The 22,543-nt window shown below is 46.5% G+C and overlaps 8 protein-coding genes across 8 annotated transcripts; 3 read left to right on the plus strand and 5 right to left on the minus strand.

The window, feature by feature from the left end:
- The first annotated feature begins 431 nt into the window (after positions 1 to 431).
- AGABI2DRAFT_201364 (hypothetical protein) lies at positions 432 to 3,202 on the plus strand. The gene is made up of 5 exons (XM_006459223.1): positions 432 to 658; positions 715 to 835; positions 890 to 992; positions 1,079 to 2,848; positions 2,901 to 3,202. The coding sequence occupies exons 1-5, from the start codon at positions 489 to 491 to the stop codon at positions 3,113 to 3,115; spliced, it is 2,379 nt and encodes a 792-aa protein (XP_006459286.1). The 5' UTR covers positions 432 to 488; the 3' UTR covers positions 3,116 to 3,202.
- Positions 3,203 to 5,864: 2,662 nt separating this feature from the next.
- Positions 5,865 to 9,353, minus strand: AGABI2DRAFT_218336 (hypothetical protein; the record flags this gene model as incomplete). The annotated part of the gene is made up of 13 exons (XM_006459224.1): positions 5,865 to 6,567; positions 6,621 to 6,710; positions 6,762 to 7,359; positions 7,407 to 7,631; positions 7,727 to 8,008; positions 8,056 to 8,295; positions 8,347 to 8,427; positions 8,476 to 8,562; positions 8,613 to 8,733; positions 8,786 to 8,929; positions 8,983 to 9,084; positions 9,141 to 9,227; positions 9,280 to 9,353. 13 exons carry the CDS (start codon positions 9,351 to 9,353, stop codon positions 6,194 to 6,196), a joined length of 2,505 nt encoding a protein of 834 aa, XP_006459287.1. The 3' UTR covers positions 5,865 to 6,193.
- A 66-nt stretch (positions 9,354 to 9,419) lies between these two features.
- On the minus strand, positions 9,420 to 10,298 carry AGABI2DRAFT_149451 (hypothetical protein; the record flags this gene model as incomplete). Its single annotated transcript, XM_006459225.1, has 4 exons — positions 9,420 to 9,628; positions 9,688 to 9,862; positions 9,915 to 10,112; positions 10,179 to 10,298. 4 exons carry the CDS (start codon positions 10,296 to 10,298, stop codon positions 9,420 to 9,422), a joined length of 702 nt encoding a protein of 233 aa, XP_006459288.1.
- Positions 10,299 to 10,669: 371 nt separating this feature from the next.
- AGABI2DRAFT_65487 (hypothetical protein) lies at positions 10,670 to 11,890 on the minus strand (the record flags this gene model as incomplete). The annotated part of the gene is made up of 8 exons (XM_006459226.1): positions 10,670 to 10,876; positions 10,924 to 11,018; positions 11,072 to 11,116; positions 11,173 to 11,246; positions 11,295 to 11,368; positions 11,431 to 11,471; positions 11,515 to 11,634; positions 11,683 to 11,890. Coding segments are annotated over 8 exons (864 nt in total), but the record flags the coding sequence as incomplete, so codon positions are not given.
- A 429-nt stretch (positions 11,891 to 12,319) lies between these two features.
- Positions 12,320 to 14,358, minus strand: AGABI2DRAFT_201378 (hypothetical protein). Its single transcript, XM_006459227.1, has 12 exons — positions 14,284 to 14,358; positions 14,166 to 14,222; positions 14,087 to 14,115; positions 14,018 to 14,035; positions 13,912 to 13,967; positions 13,578 to 13,862; positions 13,451 to 13,529; positions 13,320 to 13,402; positions 13,153 to 13,273; positions 12,777 to 13,106; positions 12,424 to 12,726; positions 12,320 to 12,359 (listed from the first exon to the last, which is right to left on the minus strand). Coding segments are annotated over exons 1-11 (1,302 nt in total). The 5' UTR covers positions 14,285 to 14,358; the 3' UTR covers positions 12,320 to 12,359; positions 12,424 to 12,483.
- Positions 14,359 to 14,802: 444 nt separating this feature from the next.
- Positions 14,803 to 16,421, plus strand: AGABI2DRAFT_65508 (hypothetical protein; the record flags this gene model as incomplete). Its single annotated transcript, XM_006459228.1, has 7 exons — positions 14,803 to 15,247; positions 15,303 to 15,411; positions 15,474 to 15,711; positions 15,759 to 15,904; positions 15,960 to 16,024; positions 16,074 to 16,157; positions 16,207 to 16,421. The coding sequence occupies 7 exons, from the start codon at positions 14,803 to 14,805 to the stop codon at positions 16,419 to 16,421; spliced, it is 1,302 nt and encodes a 433-aa protein (XP_006459291.1).
- On the minus strand, positions 16,355 to 18,712 carry AGABI2DRAFT_184015 (hypothetical protein). Its single transcript, XM_006459229.1, has 5 exons — positions 18,646 to 18,712; positions 18,423 to 18,590; positions 18,063 to 18,255; positions 17,555 to 18,002; positions 16,355 to 17,500 (listed from the first exon to the last, which is right to left on the minus strand). Exons 1-5 carry the CDS (start codon positions 18,686 to 18,688, stop codon positions 16,874 to 16,876), a joined length of 1,479 nt encoding a protein of 492 aa, XP_006459292.1. The 5' UTR covers positions 18,689 to 18,712; the 3' UTR covers positions 16,355 to 16,873.
- Positions 18,713 to 18,812: 100 nt separating this feature from the next.
- On the plus strand, positions 18,813 to 22,292 carry AGABI2DRAFT_218349 (hypothetical protein). Its single transcript, XM_006459230.1, has 15 exons — positions 18,813 to 18,860; positions 18,911 to 19,325; positions 19,381 to 19,468; positions 19,522 to 19,897; positions 19,948 to 20,009; positions 20,057 to 20,214; positions 20,275 to 20,385; positions 20,434 to 20,527; positions 20,589 to 20,796; positions 20,848 to 20,926; positions 20,992 to 21,028; positions 21,090 to 21,278; positions 21,331 to 21,450; positions 21,500 to 21,593; positions 21,643 to 22,292. Exons 1-15 carry the CDS (start codon positions 18,836 to 18,838, stop codon positions 22,152 to 22,154), a joined length of 2,568 nt encoding a protein of 855 aa, XP_006459293.1. The 5' UTR covers positions 18,813 to 18,835; the 3' UTR covers positions 22,155 to 22,292.
- Positions 22,293 to 22,543: the final 251 nt, after the last annotated feature.

Genomic DNA, 22,543 nt, shown 5'->3' on the forward strand with positions numbered 1-22,543 from the left:
TTCACCCTTTGGTCAGAATGCTCCATGCGCTCATCCACTTTCATATCCCTTGTCGTTAAAATGCTCTGAACAGTACCGATTTATACCGTTTGATGTTTCTTGAGCCCCGTGCTATGCACTTTCATTTCTTTGCTTCGTTGTTACGCTTATACAATTTTCGTGCGGCATATGCCCATATTTGATTTGTACAGTAATTTGTATATACCCTCTTGCAAGAATTCGAGCTGTTAAAGGACCCCAACAAAAATTGAAAGGAAAATGCACTGGTGAGAGCGACCCGCGAGCGCTTGAGGTTGATGGAATTAAGCCGGAAATGCCTCCTCGGGTAGTTTGCCGGTCGGCTCAGTGAATGCTGAACGCTGAGCACTGATTGGCTGATGATAAATTTCTTTTCGGATCGATTCGTCGAGAACGAAGCTTCTCCCGAGCCTGAGGTCTTGAGCCTCTCCAGGCTCTCAACACGCTGTGAGTAGCGCGTACAAGTAGTCATGTCGTTGCTGTTCAAGAATCTCAGAATCCACCAAATACTTGGTTCCAATACAAACGTTGGAAAGACCATCTTTGCAACTGCTCTTGCGCGCTCTTCGGCTGCGAGGAACACGCCAGTTTACTATCTGAAGCCTGTGAGTACGGGTGGACTTGAAGACGCTGATCATGGGTGTGTCACTTCAAGGGTAAAGCAAGCAAGTACTGATAAACGTCTCAACGTGGTAGACATGTTATGCGTTATGTGGAATCGGGAACTGTCCATGCGGACTGTCTATTCCAATACGACGAGCCTGTCAGTCCACATCTCGCAGCCAAGTTAAAAATTGCAAATAAAACCTTGGACCAAGTACGCGTAGACCTCTTTCATGACAACTATTCTTTGCTCAATCAAGGCGCTTAGATCCCCTCTGATCACACCATTGTCGATTCCATCGCAGGTTGCATTAGAAAATACGCTGAAACAAGTCAAAGATACTCTCATGTATATCTGGAAACCGCTGGAGGTGAGATCACATTATTGGTCGTCTGGAACAAGAATGCTCGCGTATAATCGACTCCAGAGGGACCACCGGCTGACTCAACTTACCAGGCGTGCACAGTCCAACGCTTTCGGGAACTTCCCAAGCGGATTGCTATAGACCACTTTTTCTACCAACAATTTTGATTGGAGATTCAAATCTCGGAGGAATCTCGTCGACTATCTCTTCATATGAATCACTTCTGTTGCGTGGTTATATCATTGATGCCATCCTTCTCTTTCGCGAGGACTATTATCGCAATTGGGAATACCTGGGCCAGTATTTTGCGGAAAAGGGCATTCATGTTTCTACGATTGATCCTCCACCTCCCCGACTATCCGATCCGGCGGCGGATCACCAGTCCACCCAGAATTATTACAACAATCTAAATGCGGCTGACACTGGGATAACTGGCGTTATTGATCACCTAAATGGCTGTCATGATAAACGGATTGAGGTCCTTGCATCGATGCCAAAACGGACTCTCGACACAATTTGGTGGCCCTTCGTCCAACATGGCCTAGCGAAAACGGAAAAGGACGTTACGGTGATCGACAGTGCCCACTCTGATTTCTTCAGTGTCTACCAACCCACAGAAAAGGCGGATCAACCTTCGTCTCTCCTCATCCCGGAATTTGACGGATCTGCGTCATGGTGGACTCAAACCGTGGGTCACGCACATCCCTCTTTAACTCTTGCTGCTGCAAGAGCAAGTGGACGATACGGACATGTAATGTTTCCGCAGGCGGTACATTTACCCGCATTAAACTTAGCGGAGAGGCTCGTTCGGAATGGGCCAGGAAAAGGTTGGGCGTCTCGCGCTTTCTTCTCCGATAACGGTTCTACGGGTATTGAGGTTGCTCTAAAGATGGCTCTTCGAGCTTATGCCACTAGGAACAACGTGAAGGACACCGATGCAAAACATTTGGGAGTCATTGGTTTGGCCGGGAGCTACCATGGTGATACTATTGGAGCGATGAACGCATGCGGTGATGAAGGTGTATATTCGTGCGAGTGGCATGATGCCAAAGGCTTTTGGTTCGACCCTCCTACAGTCGGTATTAGTGACGGAAAACCTAGAATCACTTTGACACCGGCATTACGGAACTTGGTCGGAGAGTCGTCTACCTCAGCTCCTTCTCTATCGTGGATCTATGATATCGAGGCACGACTCCAGTCCCCTTTAGCCGCAAAATATAGCTCGTATATCCAAAAAGCACTGGGTCAACTCGAACGCGAAGGTCATAAGTTTGGCGCTCTCATCCTCGAGCCACTTGTCATGGGTGCTGGTGGAATGGTCTTTGTTGACCCGTTATTTCAGCGAATACTGGTGGATGTCATTCGCGGTCAACCGGCTAGCGGGAAATATGGAAATTGGTCAGGTCTTCCTGTCATTTTCGACGAAGTCTTCGTCGGACTGTATCGCCTCGGTATGGAGAGTGCAGCTCCCCTCCTCGGTGTCTACCCCGACATCTCTGTATATGCGAAAATCCTAACCGGTGGTCTCCTACCACTTGCGGCCACCCTCGCATCGGAACCTATTTTCCAGGCGTTTTGGAGTGACAACAAGGGCGCTGCTCTACTTCACGGCCATTCGTACACAGCTCATGCCGTTGGCTGTGAAGTGGCCAATGAAGCCTCGAAGTTAATTGATACTCTAAAGACTAGTGAAGAATGGAAGAATGCCCAAGAAAGTTGGTCAGATGGTGAATCTCGAAGTAACGTTTGGAGTTTATGGGATCCAGGTTTCATCCATGAAATCTCCAAATTAAAAAATGTGGATGAAGCGATGACGCTTGGCACTTTACTTGTGATCAGGTTGAAGAGTGGGTCGGACTTAGGTGAGTCACTGAATACTTTTTCAAAACTGAAATCAAGTGAATATTTTGACAGGTTATATATCTATGGCAGCACACAGCATGTTCGCTAGGTTGAAAGATCGTCAGGACATGTGCAACTTTGATCCTGCTGCTCCTGGTGGGGCATCATTCACGACTCACTATAGGACTCTGGGCAATGTCGCTTATTTCATGACCAGCCTTAACACTCGTCCTTCTCTCATAAGGGCTATGGAGAAAAAAATAAGTGATATTCTGAAACAAGCTTAGTCTACGTATGATATGATTACGCGGCCGCCTTCACTTCGTTTATCGCAAAGCAGTATCAATAATGTATTAGGGAATTCTTGTCATGACTCATCCACCTGCTGCGGGATGCTGGTGCCACTAAGCATCTGCAAATCGACAGAAAGGACCTCACGTTCTTCACGAACCCTCGTCAAGAATTTACGTTTACACAAACGTGTGCAGTATTTGCGTCTTGTTGACAGTGCAACTATCATTGGAGAAGTGCTTTTTGTGCTTTTTATACGTTGAGCGATTAAAGAATTCTGGGTGGCATAGTATTCTCATCAAATGTTAGTGTACTGTACTTACAAGTTCCTACCCACCACCAGTCGCGCACGTTTGCAAATCGGGCCAAAGTATTATTCTTACATAAGCTTTGCTCGTTTTGGAAACCGCGGTTAGAAGCCTGGATGTGGCAACCCTGACAATCTCAATTTCTCATGTTCCAGTGGCAAGTTCGATCTGAAAACTATTCATACATGGCAGACGGTAAGCGAAGGTCATTCGAAGTTTTCCAAACTACCAACATCAAGAGCCAAAAATTGTCCCGTGTGAGCTCGTGCCTTGCTTGGTAAATATCATCCGTTACGCTCGGAATAGCTCACACTCAAATATAGTGACCCGCCGTCATTGGCGTTCATTCCGATGAATCGCACCCATTTCTAAGCCCTTCGCTCCTCCAAGTGACCCCTGATACTGCTTCGTTGTCACACCTTCGCTCGTTGATCTCCACCTAGAATTCTGAGCTAGTCATCGTGGTTAGAGATGCATTAAGCGGCACGCGGACTGGTGGTTCACCGCCACCCACAGGCTTCTGGCATAAAAAGGCCACAAACACCCCAAGGACTCGCCCTTCCTCAATGCATACCAAGTCTTCTGTCATTGGTGGCCTTTTCTTGTCCCTGCCATTTCTGCCCTCTTGTTACTGCCTCCTTCCGCAATGCAAAATCATGCCAGGAGACTCGGCATGGCCTGATAGCGCTGCCTGGGATCACTTCAATAGCTCTATAGACGGCCGCCTTATCCGCACTGTTCCAGTTGCATCGCCTTGCCATGGGTTGGACTTCAATATCACGGTGTGCGATTTTGTCCGTAACCAATGGCACCATCCCCCATTTCAGTTCGTCGAGTTCTCCATAAATATATCGTTTACCTTATACTTCAGACAGTGAACAATTTGCTGCCTCCATCATGGCACCCGTCTTTCTGAACAAGAGCTGTGATCCTTTTACTCCCCGAGAGGATCGATGTATCATTGGGTCTTACGTTGAATATTCAGTCGATGTGGCAAAGCCAGATCACGTCATTAAGACACTTGCTTTTTCTAAAAAACACAATATTCGATTCGTGGTGAAGAATACTGGGCATGAGTGAGGCTACTAATCTTGTAGTACCATCAAATCTCGCTGACTTTGAATACAGCTATATGGGCAAATCGACGGGCGCTGGTGCATTGGCTGTTTGGATGCATCACTTGACTGATCGAGAGTGGATCCCACTATATAACGGATCCAGCTATAGCGGCCCCGCAGTCAAGGTTCACGCGGGAGTTATTGTTGACGACCTTCAGCTGGATGCGCAATCCAGGGGTCAAGTCATGGTGGCAGGCCAATGTCCTGTGAGTAGATTAATTCCATAACAATGAGCAGGTGATCATGGGGTTGAAGACTGTTGGTTTTACCGGTGGCTACATACAAGGCGGTGGCCATTCGGTATTGGGTTCTCTGTACGGCATGGCTGCCGATCAGGCTCTGGAATTCGAGGTCATCACCACCGACGGTGAGTTTGTGCATGCCACGGCTTCGGAAAACGAAGACCTGTTTTGGGCCTTAGCGGGTGGAGTGAGTTCTTTTAATGGCCTATATAACATCGCATTCTCATGTCTCTGACATAGGGAGGGGGCACTTACGGAATTGTTTGGTCTGTTACCGTCAAGACATATGTCAATATGCCAGTTACAAGTGTTCGCGTTGTGTTCCCACCCAAGTCTTCGGAGAAATCTGACCTAGATATTCATTGGAAAGGCATTGCAAGCTACCTGGCGGAAGCGCCCCAATACATCTCCTCTGGCGCTTACTGCATTAACTTTATCGACACCTCACAATTTCAAGCGATTCTCCTTTTTCCGAAGAAGACACTCGAAGAAGTAGACGCTTTGACTCAACCTTGGTTCGATAGTTTGCAGGCACTTAATATTACCCCTACTATATCCGAGACGGTACAGCACTCTACTGTTCGTGATGCAACCGCAGTTGTTTTTGAGGCGTTTGGCGGAGAGATTTTGACGGGAACGGACCTATATGGCGGTCGCATTTTGCCAAAAAGACTATGGGAAACTCAGCAAAGTTTCTCAGCTCTTCTTGATACATTCAGAGGCATCGTTGACGACGGCCATCTCGTGTTCTCGGCTGCTATTAATCCCACGAAAGAAGTCTCAGGAAATCCCGAGAACGCGGTCCTTCCTGCATTCCGGAACATGCACAGTATGACTTGGATTACGTTGTATGTCGTTTCATGCTACTCATCGCGGGCTATATTGACTTTTTGCTCGATATAAGACGCTGGAATGATACTGCAAGCTGGGATGAACAGTTTGAGGAGACGCGTTTGCTCACGTCTTTGACTGAAAGGCTTGTCAAGTTAGCCCCTGAAACAGGGGCTTATTTAAATGAAGTTTGTCTGATGTCGATTCACTTCGTGCTCTAGGATGTACTGAGTTTGTCAATCATAGGCGAATGCATTCGACCCCAACTGGAAGCAAGCTTTCTATGGCGTTAATTATGAGAAACTGCTGCGGATTAAGGACAAGTGGGATCCGGATCAGATGTTGTATGGCACGACGGCTGTGGGCGGAGACCGGTGGGTCGCTGTCGATGGAGGACGATTGTGTCCTCAAGTCATCTAAGTCTTCTCTTGAAGGTATTCAAAGTTGTGAAATCGTAATATAGATATAAGTACTCCCTGCTGTGTTATACAGATGCATTCTAAACAAAAATTATGGATTCTTGACATAAACATTGGGGTGATCGGGGGAATGGTATGACAGAACAAAAGGCTCAGCTAGCTACGCCAGTATTGCGCGAGGTCATGTATCCTATCAAGCACTGCGGTCAGATAAGACGTTTCGTTCAGCAACGTCTCGAAGTGCTTGATAGCGTCTTCCTCTGTCAAATCCAGACGGAACTTCTCTTGAATTTGCTCATGAACGTCGCGATGTTTGATATCTGGTATATTCGCATCTACCATGAGTGCGACTAGATTCAGAATGAGGTTGGCACTCTTGCGTAAGATGGTGAATGCCGTGAAACAAAAATTCTTGAAACGAGCGTAGTGCGGAGACTGCGCGCCGCCCATGCCATCCACCATTTCTTTGCAGACTTTGACTGGTGGCGGGAAGGGTTTAGGATCTCGACCTAAAATATAGCCGAAGTCGACTAGAGATCATGTTAATTGGTGCATCTCCATTATCAAACGGTTTGTAAATTACCATGAAAGAAATGTCCATCTGGGGATAGAAGTAGGTTGTCAAGATGTCGGTCTCCGACACCGAGGATATATGTCAGAACGCAATACCCGGCTGACAAAAAAATCAGTAGTCTGCATAGGAGTAGGATATACGCGTACTCACCACAGCTCCGCACAAACGTGTCGATCACACTTGGTTCTACTCCGGAAGTGCCCACGCTTCCTTCGTCCGGATTATGGACCCGAAGGTAATTCAACAAATTACCATGCTCGCTCACGATAGCTGCAATCGTTTTGCTGGGCACAAATTGCATCATGCCCTGCAAGGGTCCCGTAGCAAGGACAGGATAGGGCATCAATTTGAGATCTAAGTTTTCCTTGCGCAATAATCGGTCCATGAGGGTGATGAGTTGGATCACGAGCTGATCCTGTCGCAGATCATCTCCGTCTTTGAAAATGACCGGATACTCGGAACCGTCGGAGCATTGAAAATACAAAAGTAATGGGAAAAGGTTGGATTTAAAGACCGAAGATTTTTCCGGTAAAATTCCCGTTATTTCGATCTTGGCATTTAGGGGAAGCGGCAAAGGCGACATGGAGGACATGCTGTTTCGTGGATCGGCAAGGAAGGCACGAAGACGTTCGATCTTCTTTGGTCGCGGTTCCTTCGAGAGTCGTAATTCACGAGCCCGTTTGGCAAGGGTTTCAACTAGAAGGCCCTGTCGCCTCATGAGCTCGCGACGTTCTGTACCGCTGTCTGACTAAGTCTAGATCAATACACAGTAACGTCATCATCAAGAAAACACACCTCCAGTGTTTTGTTCATGAACTTGAACACAACACGACCATACATTTTCGCCATGATTTTATCCTCCAGTGCTACCTCAACCATCAGATACCAGTACAAGCGATTACCCAAGACGGGGTTCTGAACACCCCTTGCTATAAGAAAGTCCGTCAATCCGCTGTCTTCATAAGAGATAGCATTAGTGGCCGAGCGGGAAGATCTCTGATCACTTGCAGCACTCTCAAACTTGAGGGCCTGTACAAGTTGAAGCAAATAGAGTAGTAGTTCCTGTAGTAAGAGGTGAGTAAGAAGCTGGACATAATTCTTCTTTGCAAACGCACATCATCGTCTGCTCGATTAAGCTGTCTCACAGCAAAAGCTCGCACTCTTGAATCAACTGTATTAGGCCCAAGAAGCTCTAGCGCGTCATCCAGGTCAATTTCGGTCCACATGGGTAGCAATTCCTCCACAGCCTGTTTGACCTCGAAGGAATCACGCCAAGTTACAGCTTTCAAAAACTTCGTAAGCCCTCGTCTGTCTCGCGCCAAGTAAAACCTGAATTTCCAGATGAGGTCCTTTTCCTCCGAGGTGAGTTGTTGGCTAGGGGAGTACTCGAGGATTCCCTAATGGACGATTAGAGCTTTACTTTGTGAGACATAGATGGTCTTACTCCCAGTTCGTCTCGTATCTTTGCGTTGGGCTTGAGTTCTCGGTCGTATGGACTGCTTCTGTAACTTCGAACGAGACGCCTGTGTTTGTCCTCAACAGGATTATCATGCACAATATCGGGGTCAACAACGCTCCACAAGTTGGTCTCATGGGTAAGGTTTGGTAGAAGATGAACGGCAGTCGGTGGCTGGAGCGTCGTATTTGAACTTATTATAGGGATGACTGGTTGGTTGCTGGTTTCCTACGCGAACTATTATCGGTTTGCTTCACGAAATAATAACTTGCAACGCACCGGCTCACTAAAGATAACTGGAAAATCGAATCGCGGCAGATCGATATAAAGGAAAAGATTCTCAGATTTCTCGGTTTCGGCCTTGGGTGACATAAGTTTCTAATTATTGACTTCTATTTGACGACGTACAGCATGAATCTCTTCCATTTTCCTGAAAGTTAATTTGTCCAACCAATCGGACTTCGGTAGATCTCCTCGCTCGTACTTTTTGACAAGCTATAAAAAGGTGAATAGAGGAGACAACTGGAACAAAGAACAAGGTTTACCTTCTCCAACCGACCCATCTCATCTTGTACTTCCATTTTACTTGGCGTGGTTGAATCAACGCTTCCATCTGCCTCAATTCCCGGCCATAACAAAAGTCTATGTTTTCCTCGTCGAAGAGTCCTAGCGTCAGTTGAATTAATCAAGAAGAGTTATAAACAAAAGAAGATTCTACCATTTCTTCCCGAATAATCTAAATGTAGACCCTCCAACAGCTACTGCAGTGCGCGGACCACCAGTATCCCAGACAGTAAAGGTGATCTGAGAGCTGAGGGGGAGGTCACAATACCGAATTGGCAACACAATCCATTCATTCCACCTGATGAAAGGAAGTCAATCATTCACTCGAGAAAAAATTGAAGTCCTGCTTGCGAATACGAATTCTTGAACGCTTTAAAAGAGGTACGAAATGGGATTGTCAAAGGTTTGTTATCGGCCACCAATTGGCAGGTCACATATAAATCGGAAAGCGATCTAGTACGTGTCATGAATCCCTCTGCAACGGCGCTTGGGATGTAATAATTGCATACGCAGACTGGGCGCCATGGAACTTCAGCCCTGGGTCGTCCAGGACTTCGGTGAATGAGCGCGGTTTCCTGACACCCTCAAGCTGAGAACTGCTGATGTTTAGAAAGTCAACCCGAAATTAAAACAGGGAAAGGTTCGCACATTCTGAAAGTTACAGGTAGCTTAATGTCACAGAGCTTTGCAAATGTGAAGTCGTCTCGATTATCCTTGTCCATGAAGTAGTAGCGAACATAAGTAGAGGAAGCCGGGCCAAGGCACCCAGTTGCGGTCGCCCACACTCTCTAACATGTACAAACACTTTCCTCCCACCCCTCGATTGCTTCTTTGGTTTTCGCATCCTCTACTCTGTCAAAGAATTCTGTCTTCAAATATCCTCTCTCATCTCCCTCCGTCAATATCACACCATTTTCAGATAAATAAAATTTGATCCCGACATCCAATGCTTTTTGAAGGTTGATGAATATGAGTATTTGAGATGATTTTCTCATGCCTGTCGCCATCGACAGATTTTAGCGAAGGATTCGATGAGCCCAGGGAATATTTGCGCACCACTTATGACGCTGTCCCCTCCCACACCTTGTGCCAGATGTATGTGATTTCTTTTCATTTTTGACAAACCTTCTGTCTCTATGATCTTCCAAGCAGAGCGTGTGGTACCGTGGACAGCGATTCTCGACGGTATATCCGAGATATCAAGGATCGGTTTCAACTCGAGTTGTACGGTCTGTTTTTCACGCTCAGGATCAGAAGTATGTGAGTGTCGAGCAAAAACGTACCTTGATCGAGTGTCCTTGATTCGCCTTGATCAACCAGTGGCCCTTCTCAGTCCCATTTTCCCCAACAGCGATATAATTTAAATGGGTTCCGTCCCCTTGTTCCAAAACCAAAGAATATCGTTGTTTAGAATCGGCCCGAACGATTCCTTTTAGCCCTTCAAGAGTCAAACCAAGTGGTTTTATTCGATTACTCCTGAGCTTCAGAAATCACAACGCCACATATCAATGAGGGGATATCGTCTAGGAGAGCGAGATACAACACACAATATCGTCTACACGTATAAATCCGTCTTCACGTATCGGTAAATTTTCAGACGTAGCTCCATGTCGTAGTATCCAAGATAAAGTCTTCGATAGCCTCACTTCTGGCGAGTCTCTGTCCATACCACGAAGTTTTGAGCTCCCACCACCTCCACCACGATTGGCACGGCCGCCTTCCTGTGTAGATTTTTGACTTGAATATTTTGGTCTTCTTGACCTTGAGTTTTGATCCCTCTTTTCGCTGTTCGGGTCCTGTTGCACTGAGCCAGTGGTTGCAGTATGAGACGGTTCAGATGCCATGATGGCCTGTTTTAAATCAATTTCCTTTCGGTGAGCACAAATAATCTGTAGCAGTGGAAGTAGTGACAAGGAAATCAATTGGTTTGGAGTCAATTAATTAAGTAGCTTATGTAACACTACTCCGACCAGAATGCTGAAAATGGCTAAACCATTTTTGAGTATTTGTGCCTCCGACGTTCTATGTCCGTTAGACGTTAGAAGGAGCATTTAATTAACCATGTATACACATACTGTGTTTGTGTAGGGCTGCGCGTGAAACTTGTAGAGGAAGGAGAGTTGGTTGATTGGCTCTCATTGGCGTTCAAGTTCCCAACCAATCCTGAAGAATTAAGAGCTAAGGTGGTATTGCTCTGCAAAGTCCAGTGTATCCCACCCATGACGTGGGACACAAATAAATCATCCTAAGCGTGGATGAGTCGGAGAATTTCTTACATCCTATACTGCTTACCTGCCAAGTCTCATTTAAATGACCGAGACTTGTATAAAAGCTACGCCCAGCTAGCTTATCATTATCCGTTCCTGCTCCATGTTCCTGACACCAGGCTAACCCGAAGTGAGAATTCTGGTATTATCCTGCATGGTAGAAACGTATGTACCGATGGGGTGAGGAGAGCCTTGGTCAAACTTCCGAGTCCCAGTGTCTGGGGGCATATGGTTACGAAAGGGAGCCATCATTATCTCAGAGATATGTACTCACCAACATAACTGGATTCGTTGGCAGCGAGGATGACCACGGCCCCGAGAGAACGAGGATCGGATACAAAATTATACCTAATGTCAGTCAATGGATGCCTCGTGCCTTGGAATATATGCACCCACATTTCATCTCTTACCTTCCAGGCAGACGGTAGCTTGGAGGTACTAGGATGATTTGATACAATCACGTCAACGATCTAAGCAAACAAGGTATATAGATTGTTAAGTCAACACTCGACGAGAGGCAGACAAAACACACCGCGTTTTGCAAATCAGCATGGTAGTCAAAATATGAGCCTGCTCAGATGTCAGGCTACAAATCATGTCGCAGGAGTATGCGCACCCAGTTCTCTTCCATAAGCTGTTGTGTTTTGGAGGCAGTCACTAGCAGAATGGATTGCTATGAAATTTCCTCCTTTGTTCAGATAGTTCTGAAACGCCGTTTTCCCGCCGTCGTCCAATACTGAGTAAGGTGAGCGATAACATTAGTAAGTTGAGATCAAAAACGTACCTTCTCCGGTAGTACTGAGGAAGAGTAGGGCGTCGTATTTCTGTAGATTCTCGTCTGTAAATTGGCCTTGATCCTCGGTCTGATCAAAAATGATATCATCGGCAGACGCATGACTCCTCAGAGATTCAATAGCAATGGGTATAGAGTCATGTCTGAAACGGAGAGTCCGTGAGTATATGAGGACACGAGCAGGAGCGGCCTGGCTCAGAATGGCGACGAAGGAGATAGTATATAGTACAAAGACCAGAGACCACTGCAACCTGGAAAACAGTCAGGTGCGAAGGAAGTGGTTAGGATTTGAACATACATGTTATGTATTGGGCCAACAAATGCAACGGTTGTCTCGTCGGGCAGTGACGAAAAACATTTTCCACGATGTCATGGAATGTCTTTCCTTACACAGATTCGCATCAATTCGCATTCAAGATTTGTTTTGGAAGGCTTCCTAAAATAGATCTCACGACATTTCATGAAAGCATAACAGAGCATAACCAATATTCCGTCGGAAAACAGATTCCGGTTATAATACATTGCGGATCAATTGAAGTTGATGGAAGATTGCTCATTCTTGTAACCAAGTAGATGTTTCTTCAAGAAAGTATAGAAAGTATACTGGAGGGCTCACAGTCTCGACTTCCGGTTCAAAGATGTAGATTAGATCGCGTATTACAAGATTACTAGGTAATGGGTAAGTGATAGGTAAACAGAAAAAAAGCACACGATAATCTAACGGGAACGTACATGAATTAGCATTTTTGGAGGGGCTGAGCTATATCTAAATATCCAGAGCTCAAGAAATAATCACTGATGTTGACATTCCGCGTTGTTGTCCCCATACTCATCGTCGTCATCGTCATCTAGCCAATCGTCTTCATTGCCTTCACCAAACTGATGCGGGAAACCTTGGTCAAAGAAATTTGGACCAGCTGCATACGAGTGGGAACGCACTTCAGCCAGGTCAACCTCCTCGAACGCCGCGTCATCCACTTGGTTGGGAAGCGGTTCTATGTCCTGCTTCTTCGGTGGTAATAACGACGCGAGTGCCTGATGGTAACATTGAGAAAGATTAAACAAAAGGCTTGCCAAACACTCACCTGTTTGTCAACAGCGTCAAGCCAAGAATCACTAGGCATTTCGAGAGCAAGAACGACATAAAGGTCGCCTTTCTCATCTGGATGCTTATGGATAGGCATTCCCTCGCCACGCAAGATGATAGTTTCATCAGGTTTGATAATTTTGTTTCGTGGACTCGAGACTCTGACACCACGACCATCGAGATGGGTGACGAGGATTCGAGAAAAACCAGTCAATGCTTCCGAAAGCGTGATCTTTACACGAGTGAGAAGATCATTTCCGGAGCGTTCAAAGGCTTCATGTGGCTTCGCTTTTAGTTGGATGATCACGTCACCTGCAGGAACATCTGGCTGTGATAGTTTAGAAAAATAGTCGATGTACGCGGGAATAACCTACTTCCTCCTGGTCACCAGCACCCGCGAGTACTATTCTTTGACGGTCTGTCATACCTTTTTCAACGAAGATTTCTTGGCGAACTTTGTCCTTCACAGTTTTAGACCCTTTGCATTTCTTACACCTTTTATAGCTGTCAGAACTAAATTGATGAATGACAATCGACCTACCGATCCTTATCCTTGAGGAGCTCCCCGGTACCTTTACATTCTCGACACGGAGCCCGTGATGTTCCGAGTTGATTGGGCGCAATCTATGGCTCAAATGTCACGAAAGTTTCGAGACCCAGCTCAACACCCACCTGTGTCTGTACAAAAGTCCAACCCTTCCCCGAACAATTGAAACATGTTTTGGGCTTCGCAGCACCCTTCGCTCCAGAGCTGGTAATACGTTAATATGAGCTAAGATCGAGATCCGGTGCGACTCACCCTTTACATGTCGAACATGGAACTTCCTTCTCCATATTCAATCTCACAGATTTACCGTTATATAGGTCTTCTAACGTAACATCATAAGGAACGATGGTATCCTCCCCCTTTCGTCGCTTCGGACCATGTCCAAAGTTGAACGCAAATGAGGGTCCTGCTCCTCCCCCGAAGAACTGTTCGAAGATTTCATCGAGGCCAGTCGCCGACGATCCTTTCCCACTCAGCCCTTCCATTCCATGGGTATCGTAGATGTGCCGTGTTTGAGAATCACTCAATATTTCATACCTATAAGAAACATGAGTGACTGAAGACGCGAACGATACCAATATCATACGCTGCCCCAATTTCCTGAAACTTCACTGCGGCTTCTGGATCGTTGATGTTTTTGTCCTAGAGACGCGCATTAAAGCGGTGTTGAAAGAATGATGAATTGTACTGACTGGGTGATGTTCCATCGCCTATATTGAGTTAAAAGATCATAAGACTAACGGAACAAGCGGAACACGGACCTTCCTTCGGTAGGCTTTCTTTATTTCGGCTACGATTGATAAGATGAGAGCAAGAAAGGCACAACGAAGTAACGAGTACCTTCGCTTGCATCCGGGGCAATACCCAAAAGTTCATAGAGCTCGGTTTCAAGTGCCACTTGAACAATTCGTCAGTCTGCAGCTACTGTAGGAAGAACGCTCCCATGAGTCGAACTCACTTATGTACGCGTCGAGAACCTTGTTGGAGGGAAGGAAGAAGAAACACAAGAAGGATATAAAAGCTCTTGGCAGAGCTGGCCTATTGACGCGACATTAATAGCTTAGAAGTAGGATGAATGAAATTTTGAATCGGAGTTTCAAATCCATTATGTACAACCTTGCACCATTTCTGCACCTTGCCTTGAAGCATTCCGCCAGACTGTCCCATCTTCATCACCGTTTACCAGGGTCTGAGAAACGCTGTAAGTAGTAAACTCTTCATTTTGTTCTGTTACATGATGTCTTTATATTATCTACATTGTCCAACACAATCTTTGATTGTGGAAGACGAAACCGATCTACCTGATTTCTCCCACCCTGTCTCGTGCTCATCCACTGACCTACATCCTTCTAGTATCTTCATCCGGTAGCCTGGTGTCTCAGGAATGATTTCGTATTAAGCATATACTAATACTAATAAGGAGCTTCTTCTTCTACTTCTTCTCTCATGTACCTGAACTATCGCCTTAGAACGCGACATGAATTTCTACTTTGACGCTGCTAAAACGTTGGACCGCCTCGATGCTAGACAAGGCTCTGTCAAAGGTGTCATTGCCACCTTACCGGAGAAAACTCGGAAGAGAACTGGTGCATTAATCATCGAAACACTGAAGTGTATGCCTCCAGCATTGACAGATAATCTACCCGCGCAAGCTGAGATGCAACGCTTAGATAAAATTCCTCTGACAGATGTCATTCAAAAAGCACAACTACTCAAAGAAGAGAAGAAAATCAAATCCCAGAATCTTGCTCTAGTCCTTGTCCATGACTTGCTGTTGGCGGGAGGAATACAAGCCGGAGATGGTCCCATCAAGCAAGCCATCTTGCGGCATAAGACGAGGCTCAATGCAGAGTTCACCAAGCATAAAGTTCGAAAAGGCGCTACGAACAACCAAGACCTAACCCGAGGGGATATCAGAGCTTGTAGGTCATTATGTTGTTAAACAGTTTCTATGATTCTATATTCCGGGCAAAACAGCCCAGATACCGCGCTATGTCCGCGTCAATACTAAATTCTGGACCAGTGATGAAGCGATTGCGTATTTTATCAAGAAAGGTTTCTCGATCGGCGATCCTTTTCAGACGAGGTATCCTTTGAGCTATCAGTCTGCGAGTCCTTCCTGATCTCGATTTCCATCGTCCAAACTAGTACGTCATTCGCAAAAGATGAACACATTCCGGACCTCTTTCTTTTTGCGCCTCAAACGTCCTTCCAAGACGACACGGCCTACACATCTGGAAAAGTCATCCTCCAAGACAAAGCCTCTTGTTTCCCGGCTTTTGTACTTTCTCCTCCTGCGAACGACAAGTGTCTTGTTATAGATGCTACAGCCGCCCCAGGGAATAAAACATCTCACCTCAGTGCAATCATGAAGGGAAAGGGAAAGGTGTGTGTTTATTAGCGGACTGTGGACAAGATACCAACATTGGTCAGATTTTGGCTTTCGAGCGCGACCGCAAGCGATTTCATACTCTCAAATCAATGCTTTCAAAGGCTGGCTGCGCAAACGTGCTGCCCCTCAACACTGATTTCCTGTCAATTGATCCCTCAGATACAACGTACGCATCAGTTACACATATGTAGGTCTTCACTCGTTTACCATCCATAGCACCGCTCGAGCTACCCATTTTGCAGTCTACTCGACCCATCATGCAGCGGTTCGGGAATAGTGAATCGCCTGGACCACCTTTTAAACGCAGGTCAGTTCTCCGCATCTTCCTCAAGAGCCGCTTACACGCTTCGCTGTAGAGAATGACGATGATATTAACGACTCCGACCGGCTCAATAAGCTCGCAGCATTTCAACTTCAGATGATTACACACGCCATGCGATGTGAGTTTCTGCTGTTTGTGCTTTGCGGTATCCTCATAGAGATTTCAAGTCCCGTCTGTGCAAAAAATCGTTTATTCCACTTGCAGTGTTCATGCTATCGAAAACGAGAGGGTCGTTTCATCGGCCCTAAATTCTGATGAAGCGAGCAATATGGGCTTCATCTTAGCACCTCGAGAAGTAGTCCTCCCGGCATGGCCTCGGCGAGGTCTCCCACAAGAGATGGAAACGAGTATGCTTCTTTTCCTTTGTCAACATACCTACTAAATCAGGTTCTTTTAATAAGGCTTTGCATCCTCAGTTATCCGTTGTCTGCCCGGTGAAGATGCCACAAACGGATTCTTTGTATCTTGTTTTATCCGAAAACTGGGGGAGAAGAAGCGTAAAGTGTGTGAAGGGACCGAAAGAGAGCGAAAACGAAAACGAAGCAAGGTTTGCAATGATATGTATTACTTAAAAACATATGTATTTTGACGCCTGTTACATCCAGAACCAAGACCGTACAATGAGAGGAGCTGCATCAGATTAATGAATAGTTAGTCATGATTGATCAACATATACTCGCTGAATCATACAGAGACTATGAAAAGGGTTCGCCCAAGAAAAGCGGTACCCTGATATGTGAGCGCGAAAATGGAGTTGTATCTGATAAAGACCTGTGCTAGTGAGACCTTCGGATGTTTAGTACTATGTAAAGATTACTGGTATGAGGAAAGCGGTCAGCTGGGTTGTTGTTGAGCGTATTGGCCTTGATAGTAAGCGGCATAATTAGAGTAGTCTTGAGGCTGTTGATAACCAGCTTGCTGGTAACCGGGATACGCATTTCCTCCAGCGCCACCATAGCCAGCACCTGAGTAACCGGCTCCGTAACCTTGAGGAGGTCGGTAACCTTGTGATTGCTGCGCAGCGGCAGGTTGCTGCCAGTTTTCGGGGCGACGCCAGGGGGGGATGTTAGAACCGCCTGCTGTTATGTCGTGACCCATACTAGTACCACCCCATGTTTTTCCTCCTTCCCCGCCGCCAGTTGCACCTTCACCTAACTCGGCCATCAGACTTGCGTATTCAGAATCGAAACCCCCTCTCATTTGTTGCTGCGGGCGGGGCGGCGCATTAGGATCTTTGTTGACGGTACAATCCCTCGCCATATGACCAGCACTACCACAAACATGACAGATTATGTTAGCAGTAAAGTTGCGTTGCTCTGGACAATCATATTTGCGATGTCCTATGCCACCACAATTTTGACAAATCTGGTTTTCATCGTCACGCAGAGTACCGTTCAAAGCAGCGAGCTCTCGAAGTTGATCACGTTTATGAACATTTTGACCTTCCGGAGTAGAAGCCGCCTGGTCATTCGACCAATGTCAGATTGTTTCAAAAATGCTAACGACACGACTTACTGTCTCTATGACTCGGTTGATCATTTTGACGCAAGCGGCTACCTTGTCGTCAGAGTCAGCAATGACAAGACAATGTAGATCTTCTTCTGCATCCTCAGCAAATTGATCAGGTCGAGCTTTCCCTTCTTTGACGCTGCCTTTGCCACGGATACTAATTTTAGCACCGCTGTCGCGTTCCATCTTCTTCAAACTATTGCCACGAGGACCGACTAATAAACCAAAGAAGTTGATCTCTGGAAACTCTTTAACTGGGATGTAGACCTTTTCAGAAGGCCTCTGAGATCGTTTTTGTTGATGATATTCAACGGGCGGGCGAAAGTTGGGGTCATTCTTCATTGCACGGTCCACAAGCCTTATGCGTTCATCTTCGAGTTTTTTGCGGTAGCGGACTTCACGAGTATTGGTCCTGCGACCATGGGCATCATAGGTTGGAGGAGGGGATGGGGATCTGGACAAGCAATATCTTAATATATGCGGTAGGCTAAGGAAGTACGCAGAATGACACTACCTTTCACGCTCTGGAGGTACAAAATCATTGAGCCGAAGCTTCCGATTAATCTCTTCTAAACGTAGGTGGATCGCATAGTTATCGAGTTGGACTTGGGATACTCCAGCGGCAGAGATAGCGGTTGGTAGACCGGGTATTTCAGTTTTTGCTTCACCCCATCGACTGCGTCGTTTGCGGGGAGCATTGGGATCAACTAGTAAAAGTGAGAAACAGCAACAGGGTCAAGGTTAGTACATCCTCAGTGTTACTTAGATGCTCCTTGTGTCCATGACTTCAGGCGGCCACGTCAGTTCGCTGAGATAGCGTGGAGCAGAACAGCTTGCCGGCAAACACGAGAGAGCTGATCAGTCGCTGACTTACCTTTCGGATCTCCTCTGTTGGGCGATTCTTCTCGCCCGCGTTTTCCAGGGCTATCAGTGTCCTGATCACGGTGACGAGGGTACACGGAAGGGGAAGGCTGCGCGAGCTGCGGCGGCGCAGTGTCCTCTGCAGGCGCAGGCCCAAAACGACGACGTTGACCAAGGGGAACTGAAAAAAAAGTATGAGACAACTGGGAGAAGAGAAAGAATTTTGTTGAGCATACCGTCGTTGGTGCCAGTTATCTGCTTGGTTGCAGGTCTCCACATGAGTCAAGAGTAAGAGATGATGGTCGGAAGGCAAGCCACAAAAGCAGCAACTCCGCTTGCTTACTCATCTGCCCGCGTCCGCACGAGTCAAAGTCACTGTGACACCGCCCAATACGATGCCATTGACCTCGACCTCACTCGTCGCCTATGTCGAACAAGCGCGCTGCAGAAGGTGGGTAGGGCATCTTTGCTACAGAATCATCATTTAAACCAGCTCAGTAGCCTCCTCGTTCCCCGTGAAACGACCCCGAAAAAATGCCGACCAGGACGCAGACATTTTTATCGACAACGAGGACGACGTGATCCCACCTTCCCCCCCGGAAAGTCCTTCTCTCTTACCTCGCGGCGCCACTATCAATTTCAGCGCCTTGACGCGCAGACTGGCAGAGGAGAAACGAGCCAAAGACAGGGACGTTTCGGGCCTTACCTCCCTCGAAATGCACCGTAGACAACAGGATACTTTGGTCTCGCACATTTTCAATGAACAAGATTTTTCTTGGTTACATCTCAAAGCTGACCACACATCTCGACCAATTTGGATCAGTCCAGATGACGGTCACATAATTCTGGAGGCTTTTTCACCAATTGCCGAGCAGGCCCAGGATTTCTTGACGGCCATAAGCGAACCGGTCAGCAGGTATGTCGACGGCTAAAGGCCCTTAGATATTGGACTCGTAATCAAGCCGTTTCAGACCGGCATTTATCCATGAATACAAGTTGACTTCTTACTCGCTATACGCCGCGGTCTCAGTCGGTCTTCAGACAGAGGATATCATTGAAGTTTGTGTCGCCGTCCTCAGAAACGAGCTGACGCTCACATGTTTAAATCCAAGGTGCTGAATCGATTATCGAAGGTTCCTGTACCCGACAGCATCACTTCCTTCATCAGGGATCAGACATTGAGCTATGGCAAAGTGAAACTAGTTCTCAAACACAACAAGTATTATGTCGAGTCCAGTCATCCCGAAACACTGCAGCTATTGCTTAAGGATCGAGTCATCCGTGAAGCACGCCTTTTTTCTATCCAGCAGGATAATAGTATCAAGGCAACTACTTTTACGACCTCCAAAGCCCCAGTGAAGGGCAACCTCGTGATCCCTGGTGCTAGAGAACCCAAGAAAGATGACTCTACGTCTGGAAGAATGCCAGGCTCTGGGAGTAACGCTGCGGATACCAATTTGTTCACGTCAGTCGTCGGGGTAGAGTCCGGTGAATACTACCTTTTTTTCTTTGCTGGTTCCTTTCCTCACCTTTTCTAGACGATATCGAGGAGGATGATGACAGCGTGCATGCATTTGAAATTCATGACTCCAAAATTGATGTAAAAAGATATCTGTACGCTCTAATTCCTGGCTTACATTTCCATAGGAAGTCAAAAAGCGTTGTGATGAACTGAAATACCCCATGTTAGAGGAATATGACTTCAGAAACGATACTGTCAACGCCAATCTCGACATTGACCTTAAACCTGCGACTGTCATTCGTCCTTATCAGGAGACTAGTTTGAGCAAAATGTTCGGTAATGGGTACGCTCTTTTTCTTCGACGAGACCAGATCTAGTCCGACGTAAATTCACCGTGTGATAGGCGTGCGCGGTCGGGAATCATCGTGCTTCCGTGTGGTGCTGGAAAAACATTGGTTGGCATCACGGCAGCTTGCACAATCAAAAAGTCCTGCCTAGTTTTGTGTACCTCTTCGTAAGCGGAACCATATATAGTATCCTTTCTGATGCTGAATCTCTCCAGTGTTTCAGTGATGCAATGGAAACAACAATTTATGCAGTGGTCCAATATCACTGATCGTCAGATTGCCGTTTTCACCGCGGATCAGAAGGAGAAAGTGAGGCTTAGTATCCACCCCAACTTACTTGCCTTATACATCTGATCAATAATTTTTCTAGTTCGCTGGGGATAGCGGCATCGTAGTGTCCACCTACTCCATGGTTGCTAATACCCACAACCGATCTCATGAATCGAAAAAAATGATGGAGTTTCTGACATCTAGGGAATGGGGTTTCATACTCCTTGATGAAGTTCACGTCGTGCCTGCAGCGATGTTTCGTCGAGTGGTGACCACCATCAAAGCCCATTCTAAACTTGGCTTAACTGGTGAGTCAGCATTGGAAAGAGTTTTAGTCACTTGACTCATTCAGTTCGTAGCTACGCTTGTGCGTGAGGACGACAAGATTGCGGATCTCAACTATATGATAGGGCCGAAGCTCTATGAAGCCAACTGGATGTGAGATATCTATTTTCCCATACACACAAGACTTTATTACGTAAATTTGCTAAATAATTCACCAGGGATCTTGCCGCAAAAGGACACATAGCGAACGTTCAGGTACATTCCACCTTATCTCCCCTGACAACATATCTAGAACAAACATTGAACCCCTATCTAGTGTGCTGAGGTTTGGTGTCCCATGACACCAGAATTTTATGGGCAATATCTCCGAGAACAGTCCAGAAAGCGGATGTTGCTCTATTGCATGAATCCCAACAAATTTCAGGCGTGCCAGTTCCTCATTAGATATCACGAAGAAAGAGGCGATAAGGTCATCGTATTTTCGGACAATGTCTATGCTCTGGAAGTAAGTAACGACATGCCATCTCATTATGCGTAAAAAGTTCATTATCAAGAAGGCATACGCCAGACGACTCAATAAGCTTTATATCCACGGAGGAACTGGACAAGTCGAGCGCATGAGAATTTTATCTCATTTTCAGCATAGTCCTAAAGTGAACACGATATTTTTATCCAAGGTCAGCTCACGAGTCATCTGCCCAGAGCCGCAGTATAACCTGATTACAGGTTGGTGACACGTCAATCGATTTGCCGGAGGCAACTTGCTTGATTCAAATTTCGTCGCACTTCGGCTCCCGTAGACAAGAGGCTCAGCGCTTGGGTAAGCGCAATTGTATAGATTTTTTCCAGGGTCTAATTGCGCGGTAAAGGACGAATCTTGCGCGCCAAGAGACGGAATGATGAAGGATTTAATGCCTTTTTTTATTCCCTCGTCTCAAAAGATACTCAAGAAATGTACTACAGTACCAAGCGTCAGCAATTCTTAATCGACCAAGGCTATGCATTCAAGGTAATCACGCATCTCGACGGCTTAACCGAGATGCCCGACCTCGTGTATAAAACACGGGATGAACAGATTGAGCTGCTGCAGTCTGTCCTTTTGGCCAACGAAAGCGAGGCGGAACTCGGCTCTGATATTCGTGCTTCGGAAGGTGACCTAGCGGGTACAGTCACGTCAAAAGACTTTGGTCCAACAAAGTTTCAAAGGACGACAGGCTCACTCAATGCCCTGAGTGGTGCGCAACATATGTCATACATAGAACAGAATAAGTCTGCCAACAAGAAACTGGCACGGGAAGCTGCGCCGAGGCACAAGCTCTTTGCGAAGAGGGACAAGGACAAAGCGGCTGCTCGGAAGGATGCTCGAGCCAGCGGCCGCTGATGTCATAAGGGAAGTTTCGTGGGAGTTCGAGTTGTCGCCCTGGTATGGTGGCGTGGAGTTAATAATCGCCTATACATAGCACCTGCTCAATGATATGTTTTCTTTGTCCACAGAAAAATCGCTTCTTCACGCGTTACGAGCGCTGACCCTCGTGAGTTAGAAAAGATGTAAGCTTAATGACCGAAGCGAGTAAGTAGATGCCGTAAAATACAGCCACTCGACGGTTGCGACAATCACGTAAAGCTATTCAGAAGAATTTTGGGTATATTTCTGCATATATTCGCCTTAAAAATGATAGGAAACCCAGGATGCGGGGGATGAAGGAGGCAGGGCCGTAGGCGGTTTTTTTTAGGGTTTCGGCCAGACCTTTGGGTCGATCGGATTCCCAA

Source organism: Agaricus bisporus, assembly GCF_000300575.1.
Source record: "Agaricus bisporus var. bisporus H97 unplaced genomic scaffold AGABI2scaffold_3, whole genome shotgun sequence".
Classification (NCBI taxonomy): domain Eukaryota; kingdom Fungi; phylum Basidiomycota; class Agaricomycetes; order Agaricales; family Agaricaceae; genus Agaricus; species Agaricus bisporus.

Excerpts from the sequence above, each read along its gene's own strand:
- AGABI2DRAFT_201364 (XM_006459223.1), top strand. The coding sequence starts at position 489 with ATGTCGTTGCTGTTCAAGAATCTCAGAATCCACCAAATACTTGGTTCC. Across the intron at positions 659-714 it reads CTTGAAGACGCTGATCATGG|ACATGTTATGCGTTATGTGG; the intron begins GTGTGTCACTTC and ends TCAACGTGGTAG. Across the intron at positions 993-1,078 it reads ATATCTGGAAACCGCTGGAG|GCGTGCACAGTCCAACGCTT; the intron begins GTGAGATCACAT and ends TCAACTTACCAG.
- AGABI2DRAFT_201378 (XM_006459227.1), bottom strand. Across the intron at positions 14,116-14,165 it reads TGCCCCGGATGCAAGCGAAG|CCGAAATAAAGAAAGCCTAC; the intron begins GTACTCGTTACT and ends TATCAATCGTAG. Across the intron at positions 13,530-13,577 it reads CCATGTTCGACATGTAAAGG|CTCTGGAGCGAAGGGTGCTG; the intron begins GTGAGTCGCACC and ends ACGTATTACCAG.
- AGABI2DRAFT_184015 (XM_006459229.1), bottom strand. The coding sequence starts at position 18,688 with ATGTGGAGACCTGCAACCAAGCAGATAACTGGCACCAACGACG. Across the intron at positions 18,003-18,062 it reads GTACCTCCAGAGCGTGAAAG|ATCCCCATCCCCTCCTCCAA; the intron begins GTAGTGTCATTC and ends TTGCTTGTCCAG. Across the intron at positions 17,501-17,554 it reads TCAACCGAGTCATAGAGACA|GCGGCTTCTACTCCGGAAGG; the intron begins GTAAGTCGTGTC and ends TCGAATGACCAG.
- AGABI2DRAFT_218349 (XM_006459230.1), top strand. The coding sequence starts at position 18,836 with ATGTCGAACAAGCGCGCTGCAGAAG. Across the intron at positions 19,469-19,521 it reads AGACAGAGGATATCATTGAA|GTGCTGAATCGATTATCGAA; the intron begins GTTTGTGTCGCC and ends TTTAAATCCAAG. Across the intron at positions 21,594-21,642 it reads ACAAGAGGCTCAGCGCTTGG|GACGAATCTTGCGCGCCAAG; the intron begins GTAAGCGCAATT and ends TGCGCGGTAAAG.